General features: G+C 44.5%; 1 protein-coding gene across 2 annotated transcripts in view; it reads left to right on the top strand.

The window, feature by feature from the left end:
- The first annotated feature begins 3,054 nt into the window (after positions 1-3,054).
- The window catches only part of USHBP1 (USH1 protein network component harmonin binding protein 1), a 46,016-nt gene continuing 24,906 nt past the window's right edge, over positions 3,055-24,164 (top strand). For both annotated transcript variants that reach the window (XM_075206925.1, XM_075206915.1), the window contains exons 1-4: positions 3,055-3,134; positions 6,536-6,638; positions 7,567-7,745; positions 23,736-23,912. In XM_075206925.1, coding sequence (XP_075063026.1) covers positions 6,584-6,638; positions 7,567-7,745; positions 23,736-23,912 — 411 coding nt within the window. In that variant the 5' untranslated portion in view covers positions 3,055-3,134; positions 6,536-6,583. The remainder of the gene's footprint in view (positions 3,135-6,535; positions 6,639-7,566; positions 7,746-23,735; positions 23,913-24,164) is intronic.

Genomic DNA, 24,164 nt, shown 5'->3' with positions numbered 1-24,164 from the left:
TTACACACTTTTTGGTATAGTTGTGGAATTTCTTTACAGGAGAAATGGTGTTGCGATGGAATTCTGTAACGCGGACACAAAACCTCAATTAACTGTGAAAAACCAGCTGCGTTTATTGTGGAGATTGGACGCAGATCTAACACTAACATTGCAGCCATGGCGTCTGTGATTCGCTTGGCGACTGGGTGACTGCTGTCATATTTGCTTCCCCTCGCAAATGATTGTTTCACAGTTAATTGCTGAAATGTAGGACTGCTCATTTTCTTGACCTGCCTCTGGGTTGACGATTCACCCCCAGCAGCAGCAACAGCAGCATCAGTGGGACTAACGCTTTCTTCAGAGGAATCAATAATAGTGCAGGAGTCATCCAGCCTTAATAAGTGGGATGCCGGGCTAACTCCGAGCGCTACTGAAGATATTGATGAGGATGGTGTGGTGGGTCTATTTTGTAGCCGTCGGGATGTCGGTGAGCGGAGGGTCTTATGATGATGGAGTGCTTGTAATTTTTTGGGAAGAACTTTCAGCTTTTCCCAACACTTTGCCATGAACTCTCGTTAAATGGCGTAACATAGACGAGGTTTCAAGATGGTTAAGGTCCCTCCCTCGACTGACTGTGGCTTGACATACACTACAAATGGCTATACAATTGTTGTCTGGATTTGGGTAGAAATAATTCCACACATAAGTGGATTTTTTTGTTTTATGCCCAGGCATGACAATGGCCTTTTTCTTGTCACGTGCCAGAACTGCTGCCACTGGTGCAGGACTTACACAAACAACCTCATCCTCATCAACATCCTCATTAGCACCCTCGTCGCCTACACAAATCTCCCCCTCATCCTCTTCTAATTCCAAAGTGGCATCCTCAATTTGTGTATCACCGGCTACACTCGGGCTATTAAGGCACACATCAGCAGAATGCTCACGATTAGACATCCCACTGTTGGATGGACTCTCCACAGGGATTGGTGTCATTTGTGAATTAGAGCAAACATTATCCTCTAATACCTTACTGTTATCTTGCAGCTCGGCTTTGACGCGTAACAGTAGTTGTGCACCAACTGTAGGCTCGGTAACTTTTTGGGATCTGCCACTAATAGCCAAAGGTGAAGGCCTCATTCTCTCTTTGCCACTGCGTGTGTAGAATGGCATGTTGGCAATTTTTCTTTTATCGGCACTTAACTTTTGCTCAGTAACACTTCTGTTTAGCTTCAACACAATAAAAAAAAAATTTGATTTTGTTTCTTGGACTGATTTCGAAACACTCTGTAGTTTGACATCGCCTTGCCCAGATGACGTACTGGGAACACTAACATCAGGAATGATGACAGAACCTGGTTGCTCATTCTGATCATATGTGGACTGCTTTGAATCCATTCTGAGCGCAAAGCACTTGTAGTGGTAAAAATTATTTGGTAAGATAGTGCTGACAAATATGACTTTTGACAGCCAGAAATATTTATGCACAATTAGGAGGGACACCCCAAAAGCACTGAGGAGTGCTAAAAATTATTTGGTAGATACTGCTGACAGATATGACTTTTGACAGCCAGAAATATTTATGTACAATTATGGGTAACATCCCAAAAGCACTGGGGAGTGCCAAATATTACAAAAATAAAATAAACCTCTATCCTCCTCTCTTCTCTAGCGATTTTTGTTACAGCAATTGGAATAAGAATATTGTATTCTCTGTCCCTGCTCTAATTAGCCTGTGACTACACCCTGCTCTCTCCCTCTGTCAAATGGCGATGGATTGCTGTGGAGGCAGGTATTTATAATCTTGAAGTATCGCGAGAACCGAGCCACGAGATCCGACGACGTCACGATGACGTTCGGCCTCGATTTGGATTCGGATACTCTGATACCCAAAGTTCGGGTGGGTTCGGTTCTCGGGGAACCGGACCCGCCCATCTCTAATTATAAGTCACTAATTATAGCTAGGAGCAGTTTGGCGTGCATAGGAGGTTATTCATGACATTTATTAATCATCACCAGCTAGCACCCCTTGTGCTACCACTGTCATTTTAATAATCACTGCCAGTCCCTGACAACTAAATAATATGTGAATCCAGAAAATTCAAACAGATTGGGATAGGAGTGTGACCGAAAGTGAAACCTGGTTTGATGGCCACTGAACCTGTCCAATCATGTACAGCTTTCACTCAGACACATTCACTTCTAGTTATTTACATGCATAGAAGCTCTAACCCTTCAAGCACTGAGTCTTCTGTGATCCCTGCACACTTTGGTCAATGGTGATTAAAAGGAATACTGAAGTTGAGCTTCTTTGTAAATGAGAACAGATGGACACATTTGTGTAACAAGAATTCAGCTGTATTATTTGTACACTGATTAATAAAACAGCATGACATGTCTGTAGCTACAGACAATAGTTTTGCAATTACTTCAATATTAATCGTTATCTGGTAGCAATGTCTAAACTTTTCCTCCTTTCAAGTATCCAAGATTTCACATGCCTCTCTTCTTTCATTCCATAATGCTAATATTCCCTGAATTTAGTTTTTTTTTATTGAGTAGGAAACACCTATCTTCCTCTTCCTAAATTTATATTCTGAGATAAATAACATTTCCCATATCATAATCATTGAAATCTGAAGCAAAGATATTATCAAATTGGGCAACTGTGTACAAAAATACATGCTTCTCAGTTGTGACATTCTTGCGCTGGTTCTTCATGCAAGACAAAACAGACACCCATCTCTGTATCAGGTGATTGCAAATACTTTATTTGTCTCAGGCATGAGCAGACTGTGTCACCAGGAACAATCTGTCAAGAACGTCCCAGAGATAGATGCTGTAGACATCCAAAGCCCTAATAAAATACATTGTCAGTGTTCCCTTTATTTAGGTACACAGAGGTAGAACTGCGTAGTGTATATCTATGCATCTATGTATATATGTGCCAAGTAGTGGTTAATAAAGAATATATTTTCTGACTATATAGTATTTTAAAGTGCAAGTGTGTATATGGATTACACACTGTATTCTCTTCTCAGGAAGCTACTTCCCATCAGACAAATGTCCGTGTCTCCAGATCACGTCCTGTTTCCTTCTCTTGCTTCCAGTCTCTTATATGCTTTTTAGCACGATGGACGGCTTGGACATAAGTGGTAAGTGAGAACGTACATATATCTTACTGTTAGTGACATATTATCTGTACAGGTCCCATACAAATGAGTTTCTTCTTATAATGTTCACTTATTATTCCTTGTTACACTGTGTGGCTATGGAACTGTATACTGTATTGTATCTTTTACTGCCCTACATATCCATCTTCCTATAGTTCTGTTATATTACCTGACAATACTTGTTTGTATTTTTTATTTCTCTATATAGCCTCTATTTAATCTTCATTTACCTTATCTCTCTAAGCTTCTTTGATTGGCCATCATACATGACCTCCTATTACCATGTACACACATTCTAGTAACTTTACCTGTTGTTCTGTTAGAACTTTCAATACAACTCTTCTTAGTTTCTTAGTATAAGTTACCCTCCAAAATGGGTTGTTTAGCTATACACAAATTAATAAATTGTAACTAAATACAGAAAAAGAGGAAAATAAATTTTATAGGAATCTCATATTTTCAATACACATTAAAGTTTGCCTTTACAACATACACAATAAACTATCTGTGCAGATTGTGTAGTTTCTTAAGTGTGGAGCTGTGTTTATTAGTGTCGTTATTTTGAAGTTCTTTTTTAGAGATTCACTGGCATTTCTAAGTACTGGGTCATTGTATTATTGCAGAGCAGGATACACTGAGTTTCCTGTTTTTTGCATTTTTAAACCGCTCCCTTGAAACCTCTGCTACTATGTGTGAGTGGTCGGCTCCTGGTCATGGCCCTCATGGCTTTAGAAAAGAGCTACTGATAATAGTCACAAATATATGCAAAACTTTAAGAGTTTGACAGAATCAAAAGTTGTGATCATGGAAGATTTTCCCACCATACAATACAAAGTATATTCCATGACAGTATATAGTAAAAATGGGTTTACTCACCTCTGCTTCCCCAGCAGGTGCCTCTTTGCAATCCTGTGCCTGTGTTCTCTCTCTTTATACCTCTTTGTGTGCATACTCATAGCGAGTTGAACTACCCTCTGTACAAGCCGTGTGTAGTGGGACAGAATGACAAATTGTAGTTCAAACTGTACCTTGCTGTGCTTGCTTCCATATTGTAAGTTTCAGGGAGAGCACAAGCGCCGGATGTGTCAAACAAGCACAGGCATTTTCTCACACTATGGAAGTAGTGGTGGTCTGCACTACCATTTTACTATGTATTGCCAGCAGCCAGTACACACCAGTGCTCCCTCTTTATAACACCTCCTATTATTATGCCACCCTCAATTTCCACCAGGTTGTACAAAAATCACAATACAATGTGTTAATTGATTATATGTCACTTTGTTTCTAACAATATCCTCACTATAATGTCAGTTTTGTATAGTGTTCTAAGCTGGTGTTAGATGGGTCACTTGCTATACATTTAAGTTTAAGTGGAGAAATCCTTTCAGTTTATTGACGGAATCAGTGATCCTCTCTGAGTCTAAAGTGGCTGATAACAGAGAAGAATAGTTTGCATATTTCTATACAGCACATGCAAATACTTTTTCCCATATCTCTGCTAGGTTCTGGTAGGGTATAGGATATAAGAAACATATGTGATCTTGTAACAATGTACATCTTGTACACAAGGCCGGATTAATCCGAGGTCTAACTGGGCTACAGCCCAGGGGCCTCGGACATCCAGGGGGCCCTTGAAAGTGCTCAGCAGCAGCATTGATCGGTGTGGGGCCACCCCTAGCCCAATCAATGCTGCTGAGCCTGTCACTGTAATCAGTGTCGGACTGGGACATAAAGGGCCCACCGGGAAAATGCGGTGATAGGGGCCCATTACATTGGGGTGTGGCCAACTGCAAGAGGGGGTGTGGCCAGTCATTAAAGGGGTGTGGTCTGTCCACAGAGGACAACGTATAGCACCAAGTGTAGTCTATAAAGAAAAAGCGGACCTTGCAAATCAGGTCAATTTCACATGTATTACGTAAAGAAAATAGAGATGAAATGTGTATCAATCAATAAATAACCTTTATTTATACTGATAAACAAATGTATGATTAAATACAAAACTATACATTAGAAATAGAAAATTAAACAGCAGCTTTTAAATGAAAGCACATAAATTAACCATCAATGGTTGTAACATACAGTTATGGACATTTTTTCATTTAGTTTAACAGCCTCCCCATTAACAGTATAATTTTATGTTTACAAGTAGTGCTTTTATATTGTCCAAAACTAACCCCCCTACCCTATCCTCTTTTTCAGTTCAAGGCACCCTTAGGGCCTCCATAATTTTTTCAAGGCACCATTAAGCCAAAATAATTACCAAGTAGTCCCCCGCCTTGCTTAACACTGGCCACGAGGCACCCCTGTGAGATCACCGAGGCACCCCAGGGAGCCACGGCACATGCCTTGGGAACCACTGAGCTATACATATATATATATATATATATATATATATATATATATATAAATATGTACATCTATACAAATACACAATACCAGATGTTGGTGAGCACTGCAGTACACACACTGAATAATATTCAGGTGCCAGTATTTTCATGATATATCCTCTACTTCCACTTCCATAAAGTAGGACAAATAATTATGAAAAAGAGAAATAGGGATCAGGCACAAAAAGGGAGATGGAAAAAGGACAACAAGTGGGTAACAAGTGCCTGTGCTAAATGGTATCACAAGATGTAAATAAATAGTAATAGCAGCATGAATATGAGGTATGCATGTAAACAGGACAAATAATTGGAAGATGAGAGAAATAGAAATACTGTACGTACACAGCCTCTCTTAACAGTAGAGCCTCCTTCTTCTCACAGCAGCAGCAGCAGGAAGTTGATGAACTAGGAAGCAGAGTCACGATCACATGATAACGAGTCATTCCCCTGCAGTTCACCTCGATCTCATGTCACAGCTGCTGCCTGTCATTGTGAGGCTTACAGCAGCAGCTGGGAGGCTGGGGAGCAGAGAGAAGCGGTGGACAGCTATCATAGTAGATAGTCTGAGCTTTCTGTTTTTATGAAAATCGATCAGGACCATCTTTACTTTGCTCCGCCCCCCCAAGGAAGTGGGTGGGGCTATCAGGTGTCGGGGCCTACCGGTGGATAGTCCTGCTGCCCTGCAGGCCAGTCCGAGGCTGACTGTAATCCTTCACTGGTGCTCAGTAATATCCTTACTGAGGAGTTCTTGTGAGAGTGAGACTATGAGTCTCACTCTCACGAGATCTCCTCAGTAAGGAGATTACAGTGCGCCGGAGAAGGACTACAGTGACAGGAGGAGGTAAGTGCTTGGGGGGGAGGGGCGGGCGGCTCACAGAGGGGGCCTCATGGGGGAATGGAGGTCCCCTTAGCCCAGGGGCCTCCATTCCCTTAATCCGGCCCTGCTTGTACATGGTGCACAACAACCATTCTCTCAACTTTTTCTATTTACTTCAGAAAAGTGGAAGAATATGGACTAAAAAAGGAGAATCATTGTATTAAGATATGGAGGAATGTTCAAAATCAGACCATGAAGCACAGCCATCATTGTCAAATTCTGGTAACGGAAGTATTGTGTAAATATTCTTGCAAATCAAAGAGAATTTCATGCACATTTTAAATTTATACAGCCAACTAAAAGAAAGATTTGCAAACCAATGCTTTTATGTTTTCTGCTGCCTTATGATGGGCATAAAGCATTTATTAATATTGCTACTGGTCTGAAACAGGATGTAAGTGCTGTTTATCAAGTATATTTTAAATAACACTAGTATGTTTTTATTCAGCTTCCTCTCTTGCTTATCTGTATCACTATGGCTAACAATATAGATAGCATATAGATAGCACTGGACAGCTAACTAACATCCGACCGCTCTGCTCTAACAGACAAGACACTGCAGGATACGTCCAATACATATGTGAAATATTAAGTCACAAATCAATTAATGTCACATGTTAATAATGTAATCATTAACGACAAAACATTAATGTATTTTTTTCAGAAAATACATTTATTAGGATATTCTTAATGTCTACAGTATATAAATATTTTTTTATTGTTGCTCCTGATTGCAAACACATGTTCTAGCTTATCATCACTAGTAATTAGCACTTACACCAGACCTGTAGCTGCTGCAGGTGATACGACTGATAAGCATGTACTTTAGAGACGCCCAAAGCTTGAATCGCATGCTGCTGCGTGTGCTTGAGCTTGGCACGCCCTTACTGTAAATTGACTACGTGCATATGTCCAGTCCCCTCCCCGTTCCACACCTAAAATAGTAGGCTATCGTAAGTGTCCTTTGCGCTCAAAGGTGAATTTGATGTTGCAGGCGTATAGTCCGGTTCTGCGCATGCACAGAGTGATTTTACATAAAATACAGCACATATCAGCATTTACGTTCCTTAATGAATCAGGCCCAAGGTTGTCACTTGCACCAGAGCTACACTCTGTTATCTCACCTTTGTTGTTTTATATTCCCTTTCAGGATATAAAAATGATCTGTTCCTGCAGCTACAGGACGTGATCTCTTCCCTGGAAACATGTGTCTTCTCTTGGAAGAGTCCACCTGAAGAAAGGTCTGGGGGAGAAAGTGCGACAACCCTTCAGAATACACCTCTGTGTACTGGTGCGGTGCCTTCTGCAGTAATGCACCAGTTTAACCAGGTATATAGGAACTGTTAAAGTGTTTTATTATATTTACAATCTTTCACTACTTTTTCTTAGATTATTTGTAATGTGGCTTAGTATATGTAATATGTATTAATCATACTTACCTACTGTCTTCGGCTCTCTTCCGGGAGCCAGCCAGTGGAGGTGGGCGTGAGGGGGGCGGGGCGGGCAGAATTGCGCCATTTTGGTCCTGCGTCATTTGACAGTGGGGGCGGGGCCAAATGCTGCGATTCACTGGGAATCGTGGCGTTTGGGAGCTAATTCTGCCCACTTCACTAGGAAGTGGGGCACTTCCTAGTGAAGTAGGCAGAATTCGGGAGATTGCCACACTCACCGGGAGTCTGGGAGACTCTCGCAAAATGCGGAAGTCTCCCGGACATTCCGGGAGAGTTGGCAAGTATGGTATTAATCATACATAACACACCCCAAAAACATTTCCCATAACTACCTTAACAGGACTAAATCTGTGATCTAACTTACATCGCTATCTTAGATCAGTTTATATATCACACATTAAAGCTGTACTACTAGCTGGAAAATAAAGTGCCCCCTCCCCCTGGGCAGAGTCCCACAGGCTGCTACATTGAGCTGTTTATCCCAGTGCTCCGCCATTTCTGTAAAAGCAGTAAAGCTCACCATTTTTAAAAGGCAGCTGAGAGGTGCTCCATGTCAGCAGCTAGCACTTCGTCTGGGGGCACTGTGGGAAAATCACACAGAGTGATCTTTTGTCATTCATTTAGTGTTTTGGGCATGTTTAAACTAGGGATGTGCACCAGCGACTTTTGAGGTCTCGTGTTTTGTGTTTTGGATCCGGATTTTCTCGATGTTTTGGGTTCGGATTTGTTTTGCAAAACACCTGCCGAAACGTTTTGGTTCGGATTTAAGGTTTTGGATTCGGATTTTTTTTGAAAAAAAACTAAAAAGTGTAAAAATCAAGTTTTTGGGCTTATTTTCACTCCTACGCTATTATTAACCTCAATAACATTCAATAACAATAATTTCCACTAATTTAAAGGCTATTCTGAACACCTAACACCTCACAATAATTATTTTTTTTAGTACAAAACGTTGCAACGAGGTATCTTTCTGGACTGCGTAGAGGAGTGTTCCCCACAATACAATTAAAAACCCATCAACTGGTCTGGATTACACCCAAAAATAGTATCTGGACTGCATAGAGTAGTGGGCACTGGGCACCACAATAAAAAATATATAGAAAACCTTCAACAGGTCTGAATTACACCCAAAAATAGTATCTGGACTGCGTAGAGGACTGGCCACTGGCCACCACAATATAATATATAGAAAACCTTCAACAGGTCAGAATTACACCCAAAAATAGTATCTGGACTGCGTAGAGTAGTGGGCACTGGGCACTACAATAAAAAATATATTGAAAACCTTCAACAGGTCTGAATTACACCCAAAAATAGTATCTGGACTGCATAGAGGACTGGCCACTGGCCACCACAATATAATATATAGAAAACCTTCAACAGGTCAGAATTACTCCCAAAAATAGTATCTGGACTGCGTAGAGTAGTGGGCACTGGGCACCACAATAAAAAATATATAGAAAACCTTCAACAGGTCTGAATTACACCCAAAAATATATCTGGACTGCGTAGAGGACTGGCCACTGGCCACCACAATATTGTCACGACTGATAGTGGGTGTATGACTGATAGTGGGTACCTGCTATTGTTGGCGCAACTCAGAGGAAGGCGCGGAGTCTAACGTGCCCCTGGTATTCACCAGGAACCCCCGCAAGGAAGTATGGACTCCGCTGCAGGGACACGCAGGTCGCGGTCCTTCCTAGAGTCCACAGCGAGATACAAGGGGGTGTCAGACAGGCCGGTTCAGCAACGTTCAGGTAGAGGAGGTACAAAGGGAAATCCAGAAGAATGGTGAGGCAAGCCGAGTCGGTAACTTTCAGGGAGCGCAGTACAAAGGCAGAATCCAGATAGGGGTGGTCAAACGGTCCGGGTCAAAAGGGTCACAAGCAGCACGAGGAATGTCAGGAACAATACAGCAACTGGTACACACAAACGCTGGAGACAGGAAGACCTGATACTCTGGCACTGATTAGAGGACAGGAAGAGGTTTAAATAGTGTGGGGATCCAATCAGCATCAGCGCTGCAGCGCTGTCATGCCTGCCGCCGGGAATCACATAGCGTCCCGTTGCCTAGCAACGGGGCGCGTCATACTGCTAGGAGATGGATGGCAGGGGGGGATCCGGAAGTGACGCGTCTGGTTGCATAGCAACCAGACGCGCGGTCAGGCAGTCAGGCGGCCGTGCGGACGGCGCCTGACAGTATACCCTCCTCTTCTTCCTCCTGTTTGAAGGAACTTTTTGAGAATTCTAGGAGCGTGAAGGTCCTGCTTGTCCACCCATGATCTCTCCTCTGGGCCAAATCCTTTCCAATGGACAAGAAATTGCTGTTTGCCACGAAGAATGCGAGAGGCCAAGATCCGACTGACTTCGAATTCAGTTCCAGAAGAGGTTTGTATTGGTGGGGGACGACCGGGAGGTCGATAGAATTTATTGAGTACCACTGGTCGTAATGAGACATGAAAAGTATTATGACATCTCAGAGAAGGAGGAAGTCTCAATTTAAAGCATACAGGATTAATGACTTGCATGATGGTGTACGGGCCAATAAATCGAGGAGCCATCTTCATAGAAGGAACCTTTAGTCTTAGGTCCCGGGTGGATAGCCATACTTGGTCTCCCACCTTTAAGAGAGGAGTGGCCCTCCGATGACGATCTGCAAAGATTTTGTGATGCTGAGTAGCCTTGAGTAAAGCCGTCTTAGTCTTAGCCCAAATGAGAGAAAACTCCCGATAAAGAGTATCTACGGCTGGAACCGGAGAAGAGGACACTGGAAAAGGATCCGGAAACACAGGATGACTTCCGTATACAATAAAGAAAGGGAAGAATCCGGTAGACTCATGAATGTGTTGATTTTAGGAGAACTCCGCCCAAGGAAGGAATTGAGACCATTTATTCTGGTTGTCGGAGGTAAAACAGCGGAGGAATGTCTCGAGATCCTGATTGATTCGCTCCGTCTGTCCGTTGGTTTGCGGATGGTATCCCGAAGAGAATTTCAATTCTATGTTCAATCTCTTACAAAAGGTTCTCCAAAACTGGGATGTGAATTGGACTCCGCGGTCCGAAATGATCTCCTTCGGGCAACCATGTAGTCTGAATATCTCCTTGATAAAGATATCTGCCAGACGACTGGCCGTGGGCAGTCCAGTTAGAGGAATAAAATGTGCCATCTTCGAAAATCGATCAATAACCACCCAGATAGTGGTAATGGTAAACCCTGCACTGAGGGGTAGGTCTGTGATAAAATCCATGGCCACACTTTCCCAAGGAGCATCGGGGATAGGGAGTGGACGAAGAAGGCCTGCCGGAACTCTTCTACAAGTTTTGTGTTGAGCACAAGTAGTGCAGGAAGCAATAAATCTCTCAACATCGGCACGTACATTAGGCCACCAGAAGCGCCGGCAAAGCAGCGATGTTGTCTTCTTTATTCCCGCATGGCCGGCAATGCGGGATGAATGAGCCCACTGCAGGGTCTTGAACCGGAGATGGGGTTCCACGAATGACCGGCCTGGAGGAGGAGAGGACGTTTTGGTCCTAGTAAGGGCTACGATATTAGAAGGATCAATAATATGCTGAGGAACCAACGGTCTTAAACGATCGGAATCGTCAAATGAGCGAGATAATGCATCGGCACGTCCATTCTTGGCTCCCGGGCAGAATGTGAGCTTCATGTTAAATCGAGCAAAGAAGGATGCCCAGCGGGCTTGCCGAGGATTAAGGCAACGAGCCTCTTGAATGAACACTAGGTTCCGATGGTCGGTAAACACAGTAACAGGAAATATAGCCCCCTCCAACAGATGTCGCCACTCCTCCAGAGCCGCCTTGATGGCCAGTAACTCCTTGTCCCCTATTCCATAATTACATTCACTTGGAAGAAATCGTCTGGAGAAAAACCCACACGGGTTGTGTGAGCCAGCCGGAGACTCTTGAAAAAGCACCGCCCCAATGCCTACCGAGGATGCATCTACCTCTAAGAAGAAAGGTCGTTCTTGATCTGGCTGGGACAGAACTGGGGCTGAAGAAAATGCTTTCTTTAACGTTATGAAGGCAGACATGGCCTCAGAGGACCAAACCCTGGGGTTGGCAGTCTTCCTGGTTAAAGCTGTAATGGGGGCTATAATGGTGGAGAATCCCTGAATAAATTGGCGATAATAGTTTGCAAAGCCGATGAACCTTTGAATAGCTTTAAGGCCTTGTGGCTGAGGCCAGTCCAGAATAGCTGACACCTTGGTGGGATCCATACAAAGACCTTGACCCGACACGATGAAACCAAGAAAAGGTACCTGGCTAATCTCAAACACACATTTTTCCAGCTTGCAGTAGAGGTGATGTTTCCGGAGTCTACGTAAGACCTCTTTTACTTGTTCCCGATGAGTCTTCAGATCTTTAGAAAATATTAATATATCGTCTAAATACACTACCACAGAAGTGTATAACAGGTCATGAAAGATATCGTTAACAAAGGTTTGGAAGATGGCTGGGGCGTGGCAGAGGCCGAAGGGCATCACCAGGTACTCGAAATGTCCATCTCTGGTGTTAAAGGCCGTTTTCCATTCGTCTCCTTCTTTGATGCGAATCAAATTATAGGCCCCACGGAGATCTAGTTTGGAAAAGATTTGAGATCCACTGAGTTTGTCAAAGAGGTCGGAGATGAGAGGTAGTGGATATCGATTTTTGACAGTGATGCGGTTGAGAGGACGATAATCAATACAAGGCCGAATAGACCCATCCTTCTTCTTAACAAAAAAAAACCCTGCACCCGCTGGGGAAGTAGATTTGCGGATAAATCCCCGTTTCAGGTTTTCTGAAATATATTGAGACATGGCTGACGTCTCTGGACGAGATAAAGGGTAGGTCCTCCCTTTGGGGATGGGTTGGTCAGGAGATAAAACAATAGCGCAATCCCAGGGACGATGAGGAGGCAAGATCTCCGCTTCCACTTTACTGAATACATCTTGGAATTCCATATAGGCCTCAGGAAGGTGGGTTAGCTCGGAATGAGCCATTACTTGACATTTTGGAGGCAAGACTCTAGACAGACATTCAAAGCGACATCCTAAACCCCACGACATAACTTGAGCGTGGTCCCAATCCATCCGAGGAGAATGTTTTCTCAGCCACGGTAGCCCCAAGATGAGGGGATTAATGGACCTCGGCAACACCAAAAGTTGGATCATTTCGCTATGAAGTACTCCTACCCTCAACCGAACAGGAGAAGTCACGGAGGAGATGGAGCCGTGAGTGACACGACTTCCGTCGACTGCCGTCAGAGATAACGGTTGGGGCAATGGGTTTAGAGGTATTTGGAGCTGCGAAGCTAGATCCGCCGAAATGAAGTTCCCGGAGGAGCCGGAGTCCACAAAGGCCGTGGTGGAAAAGGTACCCTTGGGGGTGCTCAGGATGACAGCCATCTGAAATTCTGGGGAATTTTCTTTAGAATAGGGAGCAACTGTGGATTCTCCTAAAACGGCCTCCCCGCCACCGTTTAGGAGGAAGAGTTTCCCGGTTTCTTGGGACAAACTCTTAGCAGGTGTCCCGGATCTCCACAATACAGACACAGGCGTTGTTTGAAGCGTCTCTCCCTCTCTTCAAGGGATAATTTAGAGCGTCCTACTTGCATTGGTTCGTCCACTGGCAGGATGGGATTTTGGAACTGGGGTGCTAGCCGTGGTATGAACCGTTTGCCAGGAGAGCGTTCCTGCGTGCGCTCTTGGTAGCGCAAATCCACCTTGATGCACATGGAGATGAGAGAATCTAACTCAGCCGGGAGTTCTCTGGAAATTAACTCATCCTTAATCCGGTCCACCAGACCTTGCCAAAAGGTTGCCACCAGTGCTTCGTTATTCCATTTTAACTCGGAAGCCAGGGTTCGAAATTGAACTGCGTATTGCCCCACGGACAGGTCACCTTGGCGGAGGTTTAACAAGCTGGTAGCTGCAGAAGCAACTCTTCCGGGATCATCGAAGACTTTCCTGAAAGCTTCAATGAAAGAGTTGGAGTTATTAAGAAGTGGACCCCCTTGTTCCCATAAAGGTGAGGCCCAGGCAAGGGCTTGACCACTGAGGAGGGAGATGAGAAAAGCTACTTTGGTGCGTTCTGAAGAAAAGGCCCCTAGTTTGCACTCAAATTGGATGGCACATTGGTTCAGAAAGCCCCTGCACTTCTTGGGATCACCGTCAAACTTTTCGGGTGTCGGGATGCGTACACCGGAGGCCGCTGTAGAGACCGTAACCACACTGGATGCTGTGGATGCCGCAGAGGTTATGGCTGGTGTAGCGGGTGCAGCATTCTGAAATGTATCGAAGCGGGTAGCAATCCCTTGGACACATTGTAGAAGATGCGCTTGGGCTGCTTCTTGTTGCTCCACTCGTTGAGCCAAATGCAGGAGTAGGTCACGAGCAGACGGTTCACCAGACCCCTCCGTTGTCATGGCCAGAGTATACTGTCACGACTGATAGTGGGTGTATGACTGATAGTGGGTACCTGCTGTTGTTGGCGCAACTCAGAGGAAGGCGCGGAGTCTAACGTGCCCCTGGTATTCACCAGGAACCCCCGCAAGGAAGTATGGACTCCGCTGCAGGGACACGCAGGTCGCGGTCCTTCCTAGAGTCCACAGCGAGATACAAGGGGGTGTCAGACAGGCCGGTTCAGCAACGTTCAGGTAGAGGAGGTACAAAGGGAAATCCAGAAGAATGGTGAGGCAAGCCGAGTCGGTAACTTTCAGGGAGCGCAGTACAAAGGCAGAATCCAGATAGGGGTGGTCAAACGGTCCGGGTCAAAAGGGTCACAAGCAGCACGAGGAATGTCAGGAACAATATAGCAACTGGTACACACAAACGCTGGAGACAGGAAGACCTGATACTCTGGCACTGATTAGAGGACAGGAAGAGGTTTAAATAGTGTGGGGATCCAATCAGCATCAGCGCTGCAGCGCTGTCATGCCTGCCGCCGGGAATCACATAGCGTCCCGTTGCCTAGCAACGGGGCGCGTCATACTGCTAGGAGATGGATGGCAGGGGGGGATCCGGAAGTGACGCGTCTGGTTGCATAGCAACCAGACGCGCGGTCAGGCAGTCAGGCGGCCGTGCGGACGGCGCCTGACAAATATAATATATAGAAAACCTTCAACAGGTCAGAATTACACCCAAAAATAGTATCTGGACTGCGTAGAGTAGTGGGCACTGGGCACCACAATAAAAAATATATAGAAAACCTTCAACAGGTCTGAATTACACCCAAAAATAGTATCTGGACTGCGTAGAGGACTGGCCACTGGCCACCACAATATAATATATAGAAAACCTTCAACAGGTCAGAATTACACCCAAAAATAGTATCTGGACTGCGTAGAGTAGTGGGCACTGGGCACCACAATAAAAAATATATAGAAAACCTTCAACAGGTCAGAATTACACCCAAAAATAGTATCTGGACTGCGTAGAGTAGTGGGCACTGGGCACCACAATAAAAAATATATAGAAAACCTTCAACAGGTCTGAATTACACCCAAAAATAGTATCTGGACTGCGTAGAGTAGTGGGCACTGGGCACCACAATAAAAAATATATAGAAAACCTTCAACAGGTCTGAATTACACCCAAAAATAGTATCTGGACTGCGTAGAGGACTGGCCACTGGCCACCACAATATAATATATAGAAAACCTTCAACAGGTCAGAATTACACCCAAAAATAGTATCTGGACTGCGTAGAGTAGTGGGCACTGGGCACCACAATAAAATATATAAAAAACCTTCAACAGGTCTGCATTACACTGCACATACGGCTGCTCCTCCATCCTCTCCATCATATACATGTTGGAGTTTCAGCGTGTGAAAACCTCTTGTTTTTGATAATGTCAGTGCATTTTGAATATTTTTCAATTTGCCCCACACCACTGAATGTACTTTATCTATGATACGCATCTATCTATCTTGACTGCGTAGTGTGGTGGCCCCGGTACACAATTTGGTACCGAGGCCACAATATAATTAAAAAACCCTCCACGGGTCAGAATTCCACCAAAAAAGGGTATGGACTGCGTAGTGTGGTGTGACCAGAACACAATTTTTTACAGCGCCAACAATATAATTAAAAAATTGGGCATCAACTGTCACCGTTGTTTAATATCTGATACACCTAAATATGGACTGCACAGTGGAGTGGCCCCAGTAGTAAATTTGGTGCCGGGGCCACAATACCTCCTCCAACTTCCAAGTGTAGTGTTTATAAAGACAGACAGCGTCGAAGTGTTATTAGTTGACTTTCTCAACCCTAAAATTGTCCCTGTTGCAAATATTCGTGCAATGGACAGTTACTTTTTCATTGAAAGACTCAAGCTTTCAAGTGTAGTGTTTATAAAATATAAACAACAATACAGTAGTTTTAGAGCATGTCAATACCTCTTGTTTTAAATTATGACAGGGCATTTTACTTTTGGTTTAATTTCTTGAATTTGTTTAAATTTGGTTTTACTTTTTGAACATGGCAAACGACTGTTGATTGGTCATATAATGCAAAAAAAAAAAGTTCCAAGATGGAATTGTCCTTGGGCCCTCACACCCACCCTTATGTTGTTGAAATAGGACATGCACACTTTAACAAACCAATCATTTCAGCGACAGGGCCTACCAAACAACTTTGGCTGAAATGATTGGTTTGTTTGGGGCCCCCACACCAAAAAAGCTATTCATCTCTCCCTGTACAGACTAAACAGGCTCTACTGAGGCAAGATGTCGTCCTCATCCTCAACCTCTGATTCCTCTCCCCCTACAGTGTGTACTTCCTTCTCATCACATATTATCAATTCGTCCCCGCTGGACTCCACAACCACAGGTCCCTCTGTACTATCTGGAGGGCAGTGCTGTACTTCATTGAGGAATTGATTATTCATTTTTATAAACATCATTTTTTTAACGTTATGAGGAAGCAACCTCCTTCGCCGCTCACTGACCAGGTTCCCCGCTGCACTAAAAACTCTTTCCGAGTACACACTGGAGGGGGGACAACTCAGGTAAAATAGAGCCAGTTTGTACAGGGGCTTCCAAACTGCCTTTTTTTCCTGCCAGTAACAATATGGACTGTCTGACATGTCTACTTGGATGGTGTCAGCAAAGTAATCATCCACAATTTTTTCTATTGTGACAGCATCCAATGCAGCAAGAGTAGACATGTCTGCAATGGTTGGCAGGTCCTTCAGTCCGGACCAGATGTTATCAGCATCCCCGCCAGCGCCTCTTTTGGGAAAACTGAGCTTTTTCCTCGCAGCCCTAGATGGAAGAAAATGAGGGTGGAGCTGTTGGCATGTCACGGTCCTCTTCAGAGGACAATCTCCTGACCAGCAGGTCTTTGCACCGCTGTAGACTTGTGTCCGCCGGAAACAGAGACACAACATACGCTTTAAACCGAGGATCGAGCACGGTGGCCAGAATGTATTCCTCTGACTTTAAAAGAGTGACCACCCTCTGATCCTGGCAAAGCGTACAAAGGGCTACATCCACAAGAGCTACATGCTTGGTGTAATCGCAATGGCTTACCAGCTCCTCCCTCTCTTTCTTCAGCTGCTTCTGCAACAGCCTGATCAGGGGAATGACCTGACTCAAGCTGGCAGTGTCGGAACTGACTTCTCGTTTGGCAAGTTCAAATGGCTGCAGAACCTTGCACAACACGGAAATCAGTCTCCACTGCGCTTGACTGAGGCGCATCCCCACTCCTTTGCCTATGTTGTAGGTGGCTGTGTAGGCCTGAATGGCCTTTTGCTGCTCCTCCATCCTCTGCAGCATATAGAGGGTGGAGTTCCAGCGCGTCACAACCTCTTGTTTGAGGTGATGGCAGGGCAGGTTCATGCTTTTTTGATGTGCCTCTAGTCTGCGGTAGGCACTGGCTGAATGCCGAAAGTGTCCAGCAATTTTGCGCGCCACTGCAAGCATCTCCTGCACACCCCTATCACTCTTGAGGTAATGCTGCACCACCAAATTAATGGTGTGGGCAAAACATGGGACGTGCTGGAAATTGCCCATATTTAATGCCCGCACAATGTTACTGGCATTGTCTGACACCACAAATCCCCATGAGAGTCTAAGTGGGGTAAGCCACTGGGAGATAATTTCCCTCAGTTTCTCTAATATGTTGTCAGCGTTGTGACTCTTATTAAAGCCTGTAATACACAATGTTGCCTGCCTTTGGTACGAGCAGCCATTTTGTAGATGCTGCTACTGATGCAGCTGTTGCTGTTGCTGCAGAAGGGGATGCATCTACCTAGTGGGCTGTCACAGTCATATAGTCCTTCGTTTGCCTAGAACCACTTGTCCACATATCCGTGGTTAAGTGGACAGTGGGTACAACCGCATTTTTAAGAGCACTGAGGACACTTGATCGTACTTCTCTGTACATTTTTGGTATCGCCTGCCTAGTGAAGTGGAATCTCGATGGGATTTGGTACCGGGGACACAATACCTCCATCAACCCTCTAAATCCCACTCCACTGATGGCGGACACCGGGCGCACGTCTAACACCAACATTGCAGTTACAGCCGCAGTTATACGCTTTGCAATAGGGTGACTACTATCGTATTTTGTGGTCATGGCAAACGACTGTTGGACGGTCAATTGTTTTGTGAAAGACTTAGCGGTCTTACGACTTCCCCTCTGGGAAGATGACCGACTAACAGCAGCAACAGCAGCAGTGGCAGTAGTAGGCGTACCGCTGCAGGATTCCTCGGATGAATCCCGTATTGAGCAGGACTCAGTCTGGCTGCTGACTTGGGCTGCAGGACTGAATCTGATGGAGATTGTGGAGGAAGTTGACGAGGAGGGTGTTACTGGTGTGTATCCAACTGGACCACGGGATTTAGGTGTCCCTGTACCGATGAGGGTCCTACCCCCAGTTCCTGAACTAACCACTGAACTATGAAGGTTATTCAGGTGACGTATAAGGGAGGATGTTCCTAGGTGGGCAAGATCCTTACCCCTGCTTATTTGAGCTTTACATAAGCTACATATGGCCATACATTGGTTGTCTGGATTTGGATAAAAATAACTCCAGACCGAAGAGGTGCATTTTTTGGTCTTCTGACCAGGCATGACGATGGGCTTTTTCATCCCATGGACATCAGCTGTTTCCCCCCCTGGTGCCTCATTTACAATAACCACATCACCATCCTCATCATCAAGTTCCTCCACAGCGCCAGGTCAGGCTTGACAACCACCAACACCCTTGGACTCGCCTTGAGGATTTGTGATAATTTCTCTTTAGAAGGCAGAGTTGTTTGCTGTTTTGTTGCTGACAGCATAACTCTCTTCAATTTTTTGTAGGGGGGGGGGAGGAGGAGGAGGGATAAGATCCGTGGGTGAAGCTGAACCACTAGTCATGAACACGGGCCAGGGCCTAAGCCGTTCCTTGCCACTCCGTGTTGTAAATGGCATATTGGCAACTTTACGTTTCTCCTCAGATGATTTTAAGTTTCACTTTTTGCTACTTTTTCTTAACTTGGGCTTTTTGGATTTTACATGCCCGGTACTACGAGATTGGGCATCGGGCTTGGAAGACGACGTTGATGGCATTTCATCGTCTATGTCATGACTAGTGGCAGCAGCTTCAGCATTAGGAGGAAGTGGGTCTTGATCTTTCCCTACTTTATCCTCCAAATTTTTGGTCTCCATTATATGTAGCACAAGATACTGCAGAATGTGTGAACTTGGTAATATTGCAGTACCAATGGACTTATACTGCTGGATTGGTTTTGCAAATTTGGTTATAATTACTTTTTTTTTTAAATTTTTTATTTTAATATTTTTTATAACTTTTTTTTTATTTTTTAAAAACTTGGTAATAATGGGGAAATAACTATGCCCTTAGAAGCACAGAGCACAGGACACAGCACCACTGGACTGAACAGGACCCAGCAGCAATACGGAACTCAGCAGGACAGAGCACAGGACACAGCACCACTGGACTTTTACTGCTGAATGTGTGAACTTGGTAATATTGCAGTACCAATGGGCTTATACTGCTGGATTGGTTTTGTAAATTTGGTTATAATTATATTTTTTTTTAAAAAAAATTATTTTTATTTTTTTTATAACTTTTTTAATTTTTTAAAAACTTGGGAATAATGGGGAAATAACTATGCCCTTAGAAGCACAGAGCACAGGACACAGCACCACTGGACTGAACAGGACACAGCACAGGACCCAGCAGCACTACGGAACTCAGCAGGACAGAGCACAGGACACAGCACCACTGGACTGAACAGGACCCAGCAGCAATACGGAACTCAGCAGGACAGAGCACAGGACACAGCACCACTGGACTTTTACTGCTGAATGTGTGAACTTGGTAATATTGCAGTACCAATGGGCTTATACTGCTGGATTGGTTTTGTAAATTTGGTTATAATTATATTTTTTTTTAAAAAAATTTATTTTTATTTTTTTTATAACTTTTTTAATTTTTTAAAAACTTGGGAATAATGGGGAAATAACTATGCCCTTAGAAGCACAGAGCACAGGACACAGCACCACTGGACTGAACAGGACACAGCACAGGACCCAGCAGCACTACGGAACTCAGCAGGACAGAGCACAGGACACAGCACCACTGGACTGATACTGCAGAATGTGTGAACTTTGTAATATTGCAGTACCACTGGACTTTTACTGCTGAATGTGTGAACTTGGTAATATTGCAGTGCCAATGGGCTTATACTGCAGGATTGGTTGTGCAAATTTTGTGGTAATTAAAAAAAAATTAAATTAGTTTTTGGTATTTTTTTAAATAACTTTTTTTTATTTTTTTAAACACAGGGGAATATTGGGGAAATAACTATGCCCTTAGAAGCACAGAGCACAGGACACAGCACCACTGGACTGAACAGGACACAGCACAGGACCCAGCAGCACCACTGACCTCAGAAGGACAGAGCACAGGACACAGCACCACTGGACTGAGCACAGCACAGCACAGCACTGAACTGAACAGCACGAGATATAGCAGGACAGAGGACCACCTAACACACCCTCCCTCTACCCTGATCAATGCCCGAGTGAAGATGGCGGCGACTAGCGGGGAATTTATAGGATCCGAGTATCGCGAGATCCGACAACGGGATTATGAGTCAGAGCCTCGGTTTCAGATTTGCATTTGGCGCCAATACCCGGATCTGTCTCGGATCCGACTCGGATCGGCAACGTTCGGGTGGGCTCGGATTTCATAAATCCGAGTGCGCTCATCTCTAGCTGGATTAAGGCTCTGGGGGGCCCGGAGCACTTTAGACAGGGGGGCCCCAAAAGTGTACTATGGCTATAATTTTAGACAAATACACAGACATTACTGTGTGCACTACTGTTAGGTGCCGGCAGCTCCCCCTTTATGAGTAGAGCAGTGTGAAGTGGGACATACCTCCCAACTGTCCCTGTAGTTGGGGACAATGTCCTGACTGAGTGGGTCAGTCCCCAAACTCAGGACTGCCCCCACCAGAATCAGGACAGTTGGCAGAATGTCCTGCTCTCTCCTACCTGTTCTTCCCGCTTTCAATACTTGCTGCAGCTTGGATCCTAAGCTCAGTTGTGCTTGTCTGGATTCTGGAATGTGGGTTCCCTGTTTGGAAATAGAATAGGTACATGACATATAGAAATATCAGCAATGAGTGAACACAGTAGGCCTCCCTGCCTCTATGCAGTCCGACATTAAATCAAAACAATTCATGTTTTATTATTAATGCCCCTTTCCTGTAACCAGCCCGACTGTAAAATAATTTTATTCATCTTTAATAAAAAGACCCATTGACCCCAAACAACCCCAAAATTAAATTAATAGTAATCACATTTATTAAATAAACCAATTTCCTACCATACATTAAATAACTTGCATTCACTTTTAAGAAATAGCAATCCTTTTCCCAAAACTCTGCCACATATTTAATTAATAGCACCCAAACCACCTCAACATTAAATTAATCATCCCACCCTACATTGATAAGTCTGCACCAACCCCACTATTAAATAAAATTGCCCCACCATCACCCCACAAACAAAATAACACCCATTAATTAGCCACTACCTACCTCACACAATACATTGCCACAAGCCCCTTGTGTCCTCACACACACTACATTGCCACAAGCCCCTTGTGCCCTCACACACACTACATTGCCACAAGCCCCCTGCAGCCCTCACACACATTATACTGCCACAAGCCCCCTGCTGCCCTCACACACATTATACTGCCACAAGCCCCCTGCTGCCCTCATACACATTATACTGCCACAAGCCCCCTGCTGCCCTCACACACATCATACTGCCACAAGCCCCCTGCTGCCCTCACACACATCATACTGCCACAAGCCCCCTGCTGCCCTCACACACATCATACTGCCACAAGCCCCCTGCTGCCCTCACACACATTATACTGCCACAAGCCCCCTGCTGCTCTCACACACAGTAGACGGCCACAAGCCCCCTGCTGCCCTCACACACATTAGACTGCCACAAGCCCCCGTGTCAAAACACACACACACACACACACACTTACACTTACCTTGCTCTCTGCTGTGCATCACTCTGCGCTGCTCAGACAGGAAGTGAAATGAGCACTTCCTGTCTGAGGCCAATCAGCAACAGGCAGCCTCACGATTGGCTGCCTGTTGCTGCCACTGACCACCAATGATGTTTTCATTAACTTTCCTTTTCACCACCCCTTCCCCGCTCGTGGGGGGTATGGGGTGCTGCGAGCGGGGGAGGGGTGGTGAAAAAGAAAATTAATAAAAACATGCAGCAGCTTCTCTCCTCCCAGGCAGCAGGGGGCCCTCAGCGAGTGGGGGGCCCGGGGCACGTGCCCCCTGTGCCCCCCCTTAATCCGACTATGGCGCAAATGACCCTAAATACCATCCAATGGTCCTGTTTTCTCACCTAGTGTGGAGTGGGGGTGGGACAACATCTTCTAGGGAGTGTGGCACTGGGCTGTGACATCATAGCCCACCACTAGCCCATTACAAGGATAGAGGTGCAGCAGCCGACAGCTTCGCAAGCAAGAAGTTGCCAAATGATGCCCCTCCATGGGGGCACTGGGGTGACAATCAAGACATTGGCTCAGGTTATGTCACTCATTCAGTATTTTAGGCACCATGTACTCCCTGGTACCCTCAATAACCTCCTAGGTTTGCTTACTGGTAGCACCAGCTCTATTTAGAAGGTATGCTAAGGGTCATTCACTAAATGCAAGTGCACCTACCTGCCTGTGCAGCACATTTGCCAGACCTTGAAACTGCTCCTGTAAAAAGTGACATGTGTCTCCTTTTTTAAATGCACAGTATGGAAAGGGCGTAAATGTAAATTCAGAGACCAACATACTAGCATGCAACTTGCCACACGTAAAACTGGGACTGCATCGCTAAATGAGCTTTCTTCGCCCCCACCAGCTGATTTAAACAATTTAAAGAAACAATTTAAACAATTTTAAACAAAATCTTGTTTCATCATGCAGATGTAAAACTAGGTAAGGTACACAGAATCTGCACAACTCCCACCATTTTGATAATCTTGTTTATTCCTTTTAAAATGTGCTCATTTACTTGCTCAAAAGTTGAAGCATTTTTGCACTGTTAAATTGTTATTTGAACATTTCTCGATATTCCACACTAGAAAAACATAGGAACATAATTTCATCATATACTTCCAAGATTGTAACTGTATTTAATGACTTCCAGTAGACCAACCCTTGTATCCTAATTCTGTAAGTTAAATCCTACAGCAAGTCTTCTTTTCTGGTAGGAAAGTCGTTATGTGTTTCCTTCTACATGTTGTCTACGTTAATGTTATTTATCCAAAGCAGATATTGTCTTATACAATGCAATACAAGTTTTGTTCCATACAGAAGTTCCCCAACATGTTTTCAATTGAAGATCCAAAATTATTACCGTCTGAGATCACCCATTACCAGGAAAAGAATGCAGCACTGAGAGTCAAACTAAGGCTCACAGACAGGGAACTAGATAAGTCAAGAGCCACACTCAAGGTCTTCATGGATGAAAAGGAGGCACTGCAAATAAAGGTACTTAATTTAGTTTGCTGTATATATCTAGTATGAAAGAGATGTATCTCATTGTGTAATATTTGGTTTGTTGTTAACTAAAAGTGCCCAGTCTATGATAGTGAGATACTTTAGTAGTATTGGACAAGGTCAAGGTTACTAAGCAAGACACTGTTGCTGTTTTGCAAGTAGTAGTCTTGGACTAGTATTATAAACAAGTTTTTAGACAGAAGACAATATGGGGAACTGTAATTAGTAGAGGACATTATGCGG

This window comes from Mixophyes fleayi, chromosome 1, assembly GCF_038048845.1.
Source record: "Mixophyes fleayi isolate aMixFle1 chromosome 1, aMixFle1.hap1, whole genome shotgun sequence".
NCBI classification, from domain to species: Eukaryota; Metazoa; Chordata; class Amphibia; order Anura; family Limnodynastidae; genus Mixophyes; species Mixophyes fleayi.
This window is presented reverse-complemented; position numbering and strand designations above follow the sequence as displayed.